This window comes from Solanum pennellii, chromosome 10, assembly GCF_001406875.1.
Source record: "Solanum pennellii chromosome 10, SPENNV200".
Classification (NCBI taxonomy): domain Eukaryota; kingdom Viridiplantae; phylum Streptophyta; class Magnoliopsida; order Solanales; family Solanaceae; genus Solanum; species Solanum pennellii.
Window position 1 is genome coordinate 350,478 of NC_028646.1, and position 14,353 is coordinate 364,830.

Below are 14,353 nucleotides of genomic sequence, written 5' to 3' on the forward strand. Positions count from 1 at the left end.
TATATATATATATATATATATATATATATTGCAACAATTTACAATTTATCCCTTTCAAAGAGTTGTTTATTTTTTTCAAACATGATCAATTCAAATCATTGGTAAACAATTTCAAATTTAAGATATGAACTTCTTTCAAAATTTTGGGTCTTTTATATATGTATATATTATTCAAAACAATTCATATTTACAACACATCAAATTTTAAAAATTAGATTATTTTAAACACATATAAATATATAACATTTTATTTAGAATAAACAAGGACAATACAGCATGTGTATCATGTTTTGAATCACTCATCTAAAAATGTATCATTGAAACTTATTGCTTTAGCGGACCCAATATAATTTGAATAGAACTTTATAGATTATGCTAGTGCTATATAGACACAACTTACATAGTAGTTTATAGAGGAAAATATAAAATTGTAATATTATGTTCATTTGAACTCAAAATTTTTGTTGACATATATTTTAGGTGGAAACCTTTATCAATATTGTAAATCAAAATTCAAGTTTCAAAAATAGAATTAAGTTTAATATTGAAAACTTTATGTAACTACTAGATTTGTTATTAATTCTTTGGAAAGATCTGAGTAGGAACCTATCTGATAATGATATTATAAGTCGAAGAGTGTTCTTTGAATCTTGAAAAGTAAAAAATATGTCAAATATCAATTAAATATGACTATTTTCAAAAAATATCACAAGTATTAAAATGAAGATGATAATTTTTTAAATTTTAATATTTGATGTTACGTATACCTAGGTTTTGGAGGGATCAAAGCCACACATAACAACATTGTAATGTCGTGTTCATGTCCAAAACCACATACCATATGTGTCTTTCTTTTCTTTCAAATGGAAAATCTATCAAAGATAATCTAAACTTTAAATTCGTCTTGTCAAATTTTTTAGAGTTTTTGGCTAAAATTATCTCTGAAGTACGACATAAACATAAATAAAAAAAATTCTTTCACTATTCAAAAAGTTGCAAGTTTCATTTTTCTGTCTAATCTTTTAAGAAACTCATTTCACCAACAAAAAAAATGTTTCAAGTTGAAAAATGTACGCATGGTGAAGCTAGTCAAGTTGGTTTTTTTTAAAATTTTTTTAAAGAAATTGAGGGTTTAAATTATATTCTGACAAAATATTTTCAAATTTTTTTTTTTGTAAAAATACTATAGCTAAATACAAATTCCAACTTCAAAAATTTCAAATAAAGTAATTATTTTTTTATTTTCATAACAAAACGCTATGTAATTTTACTAAACTTTCAGCATTTATGTACATTGTATAAAATGTGAATTACATTGTATATAAGGTTCATACATACTAAATATTTTGTCCAAAAAAATTTCTAACTAATTGAGTATAATATTTTTAAAATGAATTCTTTTACATAATTTTTTAACTATCGAACCTCCTGTATAAATTTCAAGACTTACGTATTGTTGATTATGCGATAAACATTTAGACTAACAACACACAAATATTAAATTCTAGGAATGAAAGATTCATTTCCTATCCATATCCTTATTCATTTTAGTTAACTTTGATCTTATTGTCGTGGCTAAGAAATGATCAAATTAAAAAATATATATATATATTTACTCGTTCAATCAGTTTTTTAATAAAAATATAAAGGGAAAAATGATTCTTATTATTATTTGGATAGTATAAGAATGTTCTTTACCCAGTTAAATAATATAAAAATATACATTAAATTTAAGTCATATTTAAAAAATATTTTTAGCCAAAAACTCTCAAATTTTATTTGTAGCAAACCTGTATACGTGTAATTAACATTTATATTTGCGGCTGAAACAGTATTTAATTGGGTCCCTATATATGCACAAACGTAGTAAACGTGTTCCCAATTTCTTAGATATTTATATCTACTTACCGACAAGTTCTAATACTTTTTAAAATCAAATGATATTTTATTTTTAAATTTCAAAATCAAAATTTAGGATTTTTCATTAAGATTTTTCATTAAAATTTAGGATTTTTCATTAAGAAAATATGATATTGACTTATCCATACATTTTTTAAAATATATTTTCTCTTGTCGTCCAAACACATATTTTTTTTATGGTTGGATATAATGGTAATCCGTAAAATAATTTAATTTAGGATAAAAAGAAATCTACATAGGTAGAGATGAGAACAAAGGGAATTAACAATTCGAAGATAAATATATATACAAAGTCGAATAATAAAATATGTAAAGATAAATACTAACTATTATTTTTTTAAAAGTGAAAAAATAAATATAACTTTTTTTTTATTTTATCATTATCTTTAAGAAGATTTAACTACGTCAATAACACCTTGACGTACACTTATACGTTATCTACATTCACTCACCAATATTTATATATTATAAATAGAAGAGAAATGACTAAAGTCCTCATTCAAATTAATTAGTAACACAAAATATTTATCTATTTTTCATGGAAATGACTAAAGTCTTGATCTCCCCTTCACAATATCTTTCTATGCATATTATTAGTGGCAATATTGTCGAAAATGAAAGAAGTATTCAAGTTTCATGCAGAAGCTCTAATAAATGGGCCGTTCAAGAAGATTTTCTCAGAGCAACCTCCACGTACAATCAAGTAAAGTTTAATTTTTATATATTGACAAAATAAATAATTTTACGCTATCATATATATATATATATATATATATATATATATATATTAATTCATAAAATACAATTTGATGATGTAGTGTTTTTTTTTGCATTATCAACGTATATGTAAACTACCGTTGATGTAGGTTTACGCATAACATTTCTTGTGACCAACATTCATATTGAGATGATTGAAATCATCTCACTTTTAATTATAGGTTTTAGATTTTAGTTTTCTGAAATGAAAAAATGATTGAAAATCAAATTAAGATCGTTTAATTCAGAATTGAATTTAGTCAAACCTCAATATATGTGTATTGAACACATGGCGAAACACAAAAAAAGACTTTCTTATATATATTTTTTTAAACTAAGATTGTGCTTCTTTAATCACTTATACAGGATGGATTTGACAGTACCAAATTTGGACTACTAATGAAGGATGTCAAGTATGCACTAAGGACACAAATAAATAATAATAATAATAATCTTGTTTTGGTGGATACACTTCAACGTATGGGAATCGAACACCATTTTCAACAAGAGATTCAATCAATTTTACAAGAGGAATATGAGCAAAATACTTGTTTTCTCAAGTATCAAAACCATCATGATATTTCACTTTGTTTTAGACTTTTGAGACAAGAAGGTTACCACGTGTCAGCAGGTAATTGGTTCTTCATTGAACTCCAATATTTCTTTATTATATTGTAGCAAGTATAACTTTTTCTAATTGTTGTATAACTCAAATAATTTGACATTAACATTTCCTAACGATTTAAACTTTTTGAAGTAATTGTAATATAATTTAACACGACATTAAATTAGCTAAAGTCTCGATCAGTTTAACTTTCGTCGTATCCAATAGCAATTTTTTTTTTATAGAATAATTATGTTCTAATTGACTTTCCATGAAAAGCAATCAGTTCCGCTAATCATAAATTTTAATATTTTTTATATGAACATATTTTAATCATTGACAATTACATACATATTTTAGCTAAAAGAAATTTTTGGATCAAATTATTAACGATGTGAGTAGAGTTAGACCAAATTCGGACATTTTATTTCAAAAATTTCACAAATCCATCTATTAACATTTTCTTCCCTTGAGCAGATGTATTTAATAAATTGAAGAACAATGATGATGGGACATTTGGATTAAACCTTAACCAAGATGTGAATGGATTAATTGGTTTATATGAAGCATCACAACTTGGTGTAGAAGGTGAATACATACTTGATGAAATTGCAAAATTTAGTGGTGATCACCTAAATGCATGTCTTGCAAATAGTGACGGAGCTAGAATTATTAAAGAAACATTAAAGTATCCGTATCACAAGAGTTTATCAAGATGGAAGGCTAAAAGCTTCATCAACAACTTTAAAGGAATTAATGGATGGGGAAAAAGCACTTTAAAAGAATTGGCAAATATGGACTACTCCATAACAAAAGAGATACATCAACATGAATTGATTCAAGTTTCTAGGTAAATTAAATTATTGATATATGGTTGCAATGTGAAAAATAGTTTAATATACTAATTGCAAGTTCTTATTTATATATAATATTTAGGTGGTGGAGTAGTCTTGGTTTAGCTGAAGATTTGAAGCTTTTGAGAGATCAACCATTAAAATGGTATACTTGGCCAATGACAATGCTTACTGATCCAAAAATGTCACAAGAAAGAATTGAGTTAGCAAAATGCATCTCTTTTGTTTATGTCGTTGATGATATCTTTGATGTTTATGGAACTGTCGATGAATTAACCCTCTTCGCTCAAGCTGTTAATAGGTACTTTATTTGAGCTTTTAATAATTTATATATATATATGTTGATAGTGTAACTGATATGTATAAATAATCACTATCATGATAAATTTTATTTGTACAAAATGTTTGATTTTTTTTTTTTATGGTCCATAATTATTTCAGGTGGGAATTATGTGTCATGATGGACTTACCAGAATATATGAGATCAACTTATAAGGCTCTTTATGATACCATTAATTCAATTGGCTACAATATCTACAAAATTTATGGACAAAATCCCACTGAAAATTTGCGCAATATGGTATTTTATTCACATGCTTTTAACATTGAATATATAGGACTTTGACTAGTTGTATATTTTTATAAAAATAATTGTAATAATGAAATGAAAACAAATTTAATTATTACTCTCTTAATTTCGAAAATTGACAAGTAAACAAGTTTAATCTATCATTTTTTTGGATTTTAGTGGGCAAATTTATGCAATGCATTTCTAAAAGAAGCAAAATGGTTTGCCTCTGGAGAGTTACCAACAACAGATGAGTACTTAAAGAATGGACTTGTTAGTTCTGGAGTTCATGTGGTCTTAGTTCACATGTTATATCTCTTAGGTTTTGGTCTTAACAATCAAAACTCTATTTATTTGGAGGATTCATCAGCCATGGCTTCCTCCGTGGCTACGATCCTTCGCCTTTGGGATGATCTTGGAAGTGCAAAGGTAACCCTAAATTTAACTTTTTGAAATGTTTGTATTGTTATTTTTGTGGGTATGATATAGTTTAATATGTGTGCAGGATGAAAATCAAGAAGGAAATGATGGTTCATATATAGAATGTTACATGAAGGGACAAAAAAGTGCCTCTATTGAATTGGCAAGAGAGTATGTGGTTAAGCTAATTGAAGATGAATGGAAACAACTTAATAAGAAACATTTTAATTTGATGAATGGATCTTTAGGATCATATTCAAAAGCTTCTCTTAACCTTGCAAGAATGGTTCCTCTTATGTACAATTATGATGATAAACAATCTCTTCATGTCCTCCAAGAGTACATCAACTCTATGTTGTATGATGTATGATATATAATGTATCCCTTGACTTTATTTATGGATCATTAGTATATATATACACAACATGAATAGCATGTTGGTGTACAATGTAATGAAATTGTCTAAGTCATTATAAACTCTAGTCAGAGTTAATATCTTAAAAAGATCAGTTAAGTTTGAAAATTTATCTTGTAAAGTTATTGAGTTTTGTTTTGTATCAATTGAATCATTCAATTTGTGTATTTGTATCAATAAAATTACTCAACTAAATTTACCGTTAAAATATTGACTACAAAGACATTTTTGAACCAAAGTATTAAGACGTGCTCTTGTTGTTTTCTTGTTGCTGCGGCCTCAATACAATTCTGGCTATCCTCTCTCTTCTTTTGCACACCGGCACCGCTCCGTGGGCTTGCCAGTTTTCACATTAATAAGACAAGTCTGATAGAAAGAGGACGTCTCTACCCCTTCACCTGACACCTATTGTTACTCAGAAATCCCCGCTTTCAACTTTTAGCATTATTATTCATAATTCACTACATCATTATCATAATTCAATAAAGAAGCCAAAAATGTGTAGGGATAGCTATGGCCTAATATTCCTCCGTGTATATACGTATTGATGACATGCATGCAACAAAATTATCATAATATTCCCACGTGAGAAAGCAAATTTACTTGAGCCTATTATATTTTTTTTCGTAATAAAGACCGGGCCATGAACTGGACGATAGAGGGTAATTGTGATTTATTGAGAGATTTTGGAATCTTAATCCAAATTAGATTAGTATAGGAATGTGAGGTCTATATTAAAATTTTGATTAATTTCGAATCATATAATACAAAGCTTAAACTCAAGACTTTTAATTTATGATATTGAAACAGTTGCATTACTATATATACCACGACTCATGTTGATAGCCTGTATTCTCTTTCAAACGCCCCCACACCGGGTGTTATGATGGGGACGCGGTGAAGGACATGCGAAAAATGTAAACTTATTCACCTGACTATGGTTATATGATATACTTGTTAATATAATATGATCTTGACCTTTAAAAATTAAATAAAATATATATCTCTCATCTAAACGTGTACTTAATAAAATGAAGAAAAAAACGGGGCCAATCCTTCATGAATAAACACAAAATTAATCCAGATAAGAAAATAGGAAGAGTTATACCAATGATAAGTGACGTTATAAGTTTCGGCTATTTATTTTTTGAAGAAAAATTCATATGATATTCTATTTATGAGTAAAATAGAAAATATAAAATTATAGTAATTTCAAAAGGAAAAAAAAAGCATATCATTCATTTTAGATAAGACTAAAAAGTATTTATGATACATAAGAGTGTATACTTATACACTATCCATATATATTTTTATCAATTGAATCACACTGAAAAATCACCATACAACATAGATTTAATATATTCTTGGAGGACAGGGAGGAATTGATTATCATCATAATTGTACATAAGAGGGACAATCCTTGCAGAATTAAGAGAAATTAACTTTTGAAAATTGACTCATGATATATAAATGTTCCTTGTTGAATTTCTTCCATTCATCTCTATTAGCTTAATCACATGTTCTCTTGCCAATTCAATGGACAAATAAAAATGGAAATTTATTTATAATATAGTAGATACATAAAAATGAACGATTTAACTAATTTCGATAAAAAGAAGTCCAAACATGTAATAATACCGCATTTCGCAAATTTTGAGTAGGGTTTTGTCCATAGATTTTGTGCATATTATAGCCAATGTCATTAATGGTATTATAAAGAGCCTTATAAGATGATCTCATGTATTCTGGTAAGTCCAACATGACACATAATTTCCACCTGAAATAATTAAGGAAAACTTACATTCTATGTCTATTTGTATATAAATAGAGTATCATTTTTCATCTAAAACAAGAAAATTAAAAGCTCAAATAAAATACCTATTTGACAGCTTGAGTGAAGAGGGTTAATTCTTCAACAGTTCCATAAACATAAAAAATGCCATCGTATATAAAAGAAATTGTATAATTGTAAGTGTACAAAATGATTATATACAATTTGAATTTGCATAAAACGAGAAAGGGAGAAAGGCAAAAGAGACTTGAGCAGGGAATATACAATTGAATCGAATTGTATAAAACGAGAAAGAGAGAAATTATATACAATTTGAATTTATATAAAACGAGAAAGAGAGAAAGACAAAAGAGACTTGGGCAGGGAAGTACTTTTATTATATAATTATAAGTGTGTAAGACGAAGATATATGCATTTGCATGTGTATATATACAATATTCTCTCGCTTTATACAATTAGAAACATAATTTATACAATTATATTGTATAAAGCGATCAAAGGAAGCGAGAGTGGCGAGCGAGAATATGAGGGAAAGAGGGACTTGCAAACAGTTTGCTATGGAACACAAATAAATCAAATGGTAGCTACTATATTGTTCTATATTATTAGTTTGTCATTCTATACAATTATCGCTTTGCTTTATGATATTACTTCATTTTATTTTATTTTATTTTGTATCTTAATTTATTATCCTGTTTTTTTATTATTAACCTTTTCCTTATTTTTTTAAAAAAATCGAAAGTCTTACTCACAACGATCTCGATACTCTATAAATATATAAATAAAATTTACGTATATTTAAACCTCTCTAGTGTCTAGATCTCATAATAAAATTATTATAATCGTATACGTATACTATTTTACTATGAATGGCTCTACTCCCTCCAAAACCAAGGTAGATGAACCATTGAATTCAAATCATTACTACGAATAAATGTCTTAAGAAAACAAATAATTATCACCCTCGTATTTAATTCATTTATTGACTTATCACCTACTTTTTTGTTTTTATTTTTGAGGTTGTTCTAAACAATTTCAATCGAATTTATGGGCAGTGATATTTTGATAATTAAGAAAAACATGCCCTTTTATTCTTTAATCTTAAACCAAATTTAAGTTGATTAAAGATTATTTTAATTAATTTCAAATTACTAATTACCTTGAATTTTCCTTAAATCACTGAAAAACAAAATTCACAAAGGCTTAACTCTATCGAAGAATTAGACACACCAAAAAAAGATATCCTTTAACTAAGTCGATAAAATGTACGACAATGGATAATTCAAATAACGTTCATATTCTAAAGTACACAAAATTTTCTTTAATTGTCAATTTCTCAGTTATTTAATGCCTGAAAAGAACAAAAAGTACAAAAAAAAACAAAAAAACAAAACCAGTTACTACTATAAACTTTTCTACTTTGCCATTTATAATCATATGAATACATCTTATTATACACATATTATCGATTAGTTATTTGTTATTTTAATAGGATTATTTCTATTACATACATGATATTATTAATGATTAAGAAGATTTATTTAACACCAAATTTTAAACATATATTAAATCTTTATATGTTGGGATTTTTTTTTATTTTGTAAGATTATAGAGTATTAGGTACATGTTGTTATTGTTTATATATTGAGATTGAGATAATAGAATAGCGTCATATTAATTAAAGCTAATAATGGCAATAATGACAATGGCATTATAATAAAAATAATTTTTAGCAATATTAAATATTGATATTAATAAAAAGCGCTAAAATTTTTACAGACATTAGTTAAGTATCATTAGAACCAATGTGGCTTAAAACTTTAGGAACATATACAAAGAGTGCTAATTATATCTAAAAATACATAGTTACCGATAATTAAAAATTAATTATTTTTAATTATTATTTTTTATGTAGTGTGAACACGAATACATAAAATTATACTTAAAGAAATATATTATTTTAATATGATTAAACCAATACACAAGAAAAAAAAGTTGAATGAAATCACCAAATAATTTTTTTTTTTTGGGGGGGGGGGGTTATGAATTTATTCATTAATGAAAAGAAAGAAATACATTTTCTTGAATGAAATAAACTACATGAAAAATTACATTTCAAAAATGATAATATTATTTATTTTTTGAATGAATCACCACCTTAGTATTTTTGGGAAATACTTTTGAATAAGAGATAGATAATATGGCTTTACTTTTTCCACATCAATTCTAACATTGCTCTTACTATACAAATCATACTTGTTAAATATATTGAGCCACTTCATATTCTCTTTGTCTTCTTCATTCATCAAATGTTTATATGCTCCTGATTTATGTAATGCGTAAAATGAGTGATAACGTATAACAAATAATGCAGCATAAGGAAGTGTAGTCCCATTTTCCTTAGCAACTAAATACATATAATCATCATGTCCCCATGACATAACAACTTTGTTAAGTCCACAACCTTCTTCATATACACCATTTTTTGTGTTATAAATCATGTTGTTTATATCTTGATTTTCTTTAAAATATTTATGGTGAACGATCGATTCGTCGAAAGCACAACCAAGAGGGAATGTATCACCAACAACAGCCCATTGAGGAAGTTCACCAAAGCTTGGATGAAGAAGAACTTTACCTAGGTCATGAATAAGGCCAGTCAAATGTAACCAATCTTCATTTGGATAATCTTTTCTAATTGCTTCAGCTGTTTGTAACAAATGTTCTATTTGTGGTTCATCTAAATCAGGATCACTATCATCAACAACATCATTCAAAAGTTCACAACAATCCCATATACTCATTTCAATTTTGTTCAATTTTCCATATTCTTTTCTCATTTTTGTAACATAATCATATGTTTGGTTAATATGTTGAACCCTATAAAATTCCTCAACACTTTTTTGCCTTTCACTTTTTGCATTATAATCCCTAAATGATTGACCAAATGCATTTATGTTTGACACTTCAAATACTACTCCTTCATTGCCATTGAATGATGCCACTTTTTTCTCCTCCACTTCCACTTGTAATCCAAACTCATCACCCTGCTCATGAATAATAATAAAATCAATAAAACTTAGCACATATAATTTCTTGCATGGTGCAACAGTAAGGTGGTGAAAATTCAGACTCTGCCACTTAGCACGAAAATCATGAATTTTGGAGGAAAAGGTTTGATAAAAGTTAATTATGTCTCAACTTACCCTCATATCTTAAGCTAAAATAAATAATAAATAAATCACATTATGAGGATATTTCATGAATGACTACATAGTTATATATAGCGTAAAACAATTTTATTATATATTATCAGTGTATAAAAATTAAAATCTTACGTGATTATAGCTCGTTTGGCGCTGGCTAAGAAGATCTTCTTGATTAGAGCTTCTGCATGAAACTTGAATACTTCTTTTGCTTCCAATTTGGGCATTGTTTTTGGTTTTGTTCATACAAAGATATTGTGAAGGGAAGAGGGCTCGTACCATTGCCATTATTAGATAATTTACTCTTAAGATATATATTTGGTAATATATATAACTTTAAGAGTATTAGTTTGAAGATATAACAATTCGAACCTAACCCCTCTATTTATAATAGTTTATATCTAACCATAGATACTGTTTGGGAAAATAAATGTGTACCTCAAGGTGTTAGGTCATGATTATAATTTCTTTATTTTTTTTCTTGTAGTGATACTTTTTGTTTTTACGGAACAAAAATTGGCATCGTGAACCACCTAAATAGGACAAAAAGGTGCTGTTTGTGCCTTTGTGGTGGTTGTTGAACCACCTAAAATAGGCAAGAAAATCAACAAGTTGATTAATTAACAAGTTGTGGTCCAAACTATGCTATCAATATGCACAATTAAATTGAGTCCTACTTTTTTATTTTGCAAAAATAAAGTATATAAATTGATTTATAACTTATCTTATAGTTTAACTTATAGCTTATCTTTTAGTTATAACCTATAGTTCCGAAGATAATGTACTGTTACATTACATTAATTTCTATTTATCATTTTGTGAAAAATAAAATATAAATTGACTCATAACTTGTATCTAAACGAAGTAATAATATTTACTTATTTTTTGTTACACTACTTTTGATTTTAAAGATCAAATTCAAAATTAAAAATAACGTAATCATCAATAATATTTACGAAGTAATAATATTATCTTCTCGCTACCTTTCTCCGTGTTATCATCAAGATCCAAAAATGAATGTGATGACTCTTGTTTTCTCCTACCAAGACAAGTCATTCTAAAACCCAAAACATAACAACAAATGTAGAAGTAAAACAAGAATGAAAGTTTAGAATTTTAATTTTACGCAGATAACACGACCAACTTAAATAAACCTTAAAAACTTGAATATCACGTGTACAAACCCCTAATGTATTACAATTGTTTAAAGAAAAATACAAATCTCAAAGTCATTTTTTCTAGAATAGAATAAGATCATAATAAAGGAATAAAGAGATGTCTGTTAGGATGACAAGCAGCTGCTTCAACACTCTCTATAATAAGCCTCAGATGTAGAAGGGAGAAAAAGTAATCACGCAGATCCGAACTTTGAACCTACAAGAGTATAGAAGCAAGGGAGTGAGTAAACAACATGGTACTCAACAAATAACCTGTTAACTCGAAGTAAGTAATATTGATAAGGGTACTCCAAACACCTCAATCGAACCTCTTCAACCATAACTTGCACAGAATCAACCCCAACTAACAGTTCACAGTTAATATATCACAAAATGCCAACACCTTTAACACATACGAGTCATCAATACAACCAAAAAATGACATCATTCCTAGACCAAATTCCACATTCTAGAGCGGATGAAATTGATGAAATGCTATTTTGAGACTCCAAATTCATATTGTTACGAAATACCACCTTAGACCTTATAAAATTCACAATTTTTATAATCAAATTTTAAAACCAACTTTGCAGACTAAACAAAAATGACCCTAGACAATTATTGGAAACAGTTATTTTATGAAGATTTTCAAAAATAATCGTCCAAGTCTTACATCTTCCTAACACAAAGGTCTATAAAAAAAATAATCTTTCTATTCCATGGAAGTAAAAATAAAATATGCATTTATCTTATCATTTTCCGAGTCTGTAAAATTTTATCGAATATATTATTATAAATTTGTGTGAGTGGCTCTCCTCCCTCCAGCACCTAGGTAAATGAGCCTATTATGGTCACACTCACATATATAAATTTCAAAATTAAATGTCTACACGTTGAATTTCCTATTCAATAGGGTCTACTTCCCAGCATGTACCACTAAATTCTTTATCACAAAAAAGAGTCCCAACATTTAATTCATTCACACCTACTTTCACTTTCTATGATAATGGAGAGTTAGATATAAAAAATAATTTATTTTGTTATATTAGATTTTTATATTTAATGATCTTTTAAGAAACTAATGATCAGATGAAGAAGGTTTTTGTGACTTCTCATTACTTCTTACATATTGTTTGTTATCATGATGTATTCAAAATAATAAGTTTTGTATAATTTCTATTATAACAGAAAATATTTGCTTATAAAAAAATCCAACACTTTTTAGGTTTGAGAAATGTAAAATGTTTTGAGAGGGATTTGATGGGTAATTATTTCTTATGTCATTGATCAATCTAATGCATGTGTTCGAAACTTGAAATCATTTGTATTAATACATGAAAATTCATGATAGAAAAGTGTACCAAAATAATAATAATAATAATAATAATAATAATACACAAAATTACTACTTGTATTTGAAAAATTATATCTATTTTATATGTTAATTCGATTTTTTAAAGGGCATGAATAACCTTAAATAATACATGAAAATTCATGATAGATAAGTGTACCAAAATAATAATAATAATAATAATAATAATAATACACAAAATTAATACTTGTATTTGAAAAATTATATCTATTTTATATGTTAATTCGATTTTTTAAAGGGCATGAATCACCTTAATAATTTATATAATTTGATACGAAAGAAATACCAAGTAATAAGGAGTGATAATATTTTTTTATTACCAAAAAAAAAAAGATTTACCTTCTTTTTTTTGGTCATACTACATTTGAATTTAAAGAGTCTAAATGAATTATGGGGATATAACTTTTAATCTCAATATTAAATTGATTATATTTTTGTGAATTCAGACTTATTATTTATTGTAAATGTAAATTTAATTCAATTCTTATATCAAAATTATGCTCTTCCATAAATATCCTTTTTCTTTTTATTACTAGTAATATTTAGTAATTGCGTGAATTTTGTCTATCTCTATATTTTTTTTTATTATATTTTTTTCTGAAATAACAAATAAAATAAATTTCACAAATATCATATTCTCTTTGTTCCCACTTGCAATAGTTATATATTTTGAATTCATACATTATTATTTGTGGGCTCCCTCCAAACCCTAAGTAGATGAAGAATAAATGTATAAGAGTAATTGTAGTGGTCATATGTATTATAGATTTTAGAAATAAAGTCTATATATTAAAAATTCTTTTCCAATAGGGTCTACTGCCAGCATAATGTATGGTACGGTACCACCAACTTGTTGTTTGCCCACAAAAAAATTATTTTTAATTATTGATGAATAATATCACATTAAATTCAAATGTAGCATACTATATCAAAGTTCCAAAATATTCTTAGCACCCTCTATGTTTCAATTTGGAAAAGTTTTCTCCCAACTAATTGGGCCGACCTGTTCGGTAAGCCCGGGACCGATACCCGCCCCCTTTACTTAATTTGCTGGATCGGTCCCGATATTTTTTGCTCAAAGCCTATCAAAGCTTAGAGATGTCAATATGGGCTAACTCATTTCATCCGGGTTAATTCGTACATGCTTTGTTATTTTACGGGTCAGACATGGCTAATCTATTTTTTGTGTGGGCCAGAAAATATTTGGTCGGACTCACAAGTACATGGGCTACAGGCTTGCCGGACCAATTCACTTTTAAAAAAAGTATATATATATTTTTATAATTATC

At 27.1% G+C, this 14,353-nt stretch overlaps 2 protein-coding genes across 2 annotated transcripts; one reads left to right on the forward strand and one right to left on the reverse strand.

The window, feature by feature from the left end:
• The first annotated feature begins 2,415 nt into the window (after window positions 1-2,415).
• On the forward strand, window positions 2,416-5,658 carry LOC107032586 ((3S,6E)-nerolidol synthase 1-like). Its single transcript, XM_015234184.2, has 7 exons — window positions 2,416-2,623; window positions 3,043-3,307; window positions 3,758-4,130; window positions 4,217-4,435; window positions 4,576-4,714; window positions 4,883-5,131; window positions 5,208-5,658. Exons 1-7 carry the CDS (start codon window positions 2,459-2,461, stop codon window positions 5,490-5,492), a joined length of 1,695 nt encoding a protein of 564 aa, XP_015089670.1. The 5' UTR covers window positions 2,416-2,458; the 3' UTR covers window positions 5,493-5,658.
• A 3,726-nt stretch (window positions 5,659-9,384) lies between these two features.
• Window positions 9,385-11,016, reverse strand: LOC107031864 (inositol oxygenase 1-like). The gene is made up of 2 exons (XM_015233353.2): window positions 10,668-11,016; window positions 9,385-10,376 (listed from the first exon to the last, which is right to left on the reverse strand). The coding sequence occupies exons 1-2, from the start codon at window positions 10,821-10,823 to the stop codon at window positions 9,480-9,482; spliced, it is 1,053 nt and encodes a 350-aa protein (XP_015088839.1). The 5' UTR covers window positions 10,824-11,016; the 3' UTR covers window positions 9,385-9,479.
• Window positions 11,017-14,353: the final 3,337 nt, after the last annotated feature.

Bases quoted from the DNA above. Each gene is read 5' to 3' on its own strand.
- LOC107032586 (XM_015234184.2), top strand. From the start codon at position 2,459: ATGGAAATGACTAAAGTCTTGATCTCCCCTTCACAATATCTTTCTATG. The intron at 3,308-3,757 runs GTAATTGGTTCT...TCCCTTGAGCAG, and splicing joins AGGTTACCACGTGTCAGCAG to ATGTATTTAATAAATTGAAG. The intron at 4,715-4,882 runs GTATTTTATTCA...TTTGGATTTTAG, and splicing joins CTGAAAATTTGCGCAATATG to TGGGCAAATTTATGCAATGC.
- LOC107031864 (XM_015233353.2), bottom strand. From the start codon at position 10,823: ATGGCAATGGTACGAGCCCTCTTCCCTTCACAATATCTTTGTATGAAC. The intron at 10,377-10,667 runs GTAAGATTTTAA...ATTCATGAGCAG, and splicing joins GCCAAACGAGCTATAATCAC to GGTGATGAGTTTGGATTACA.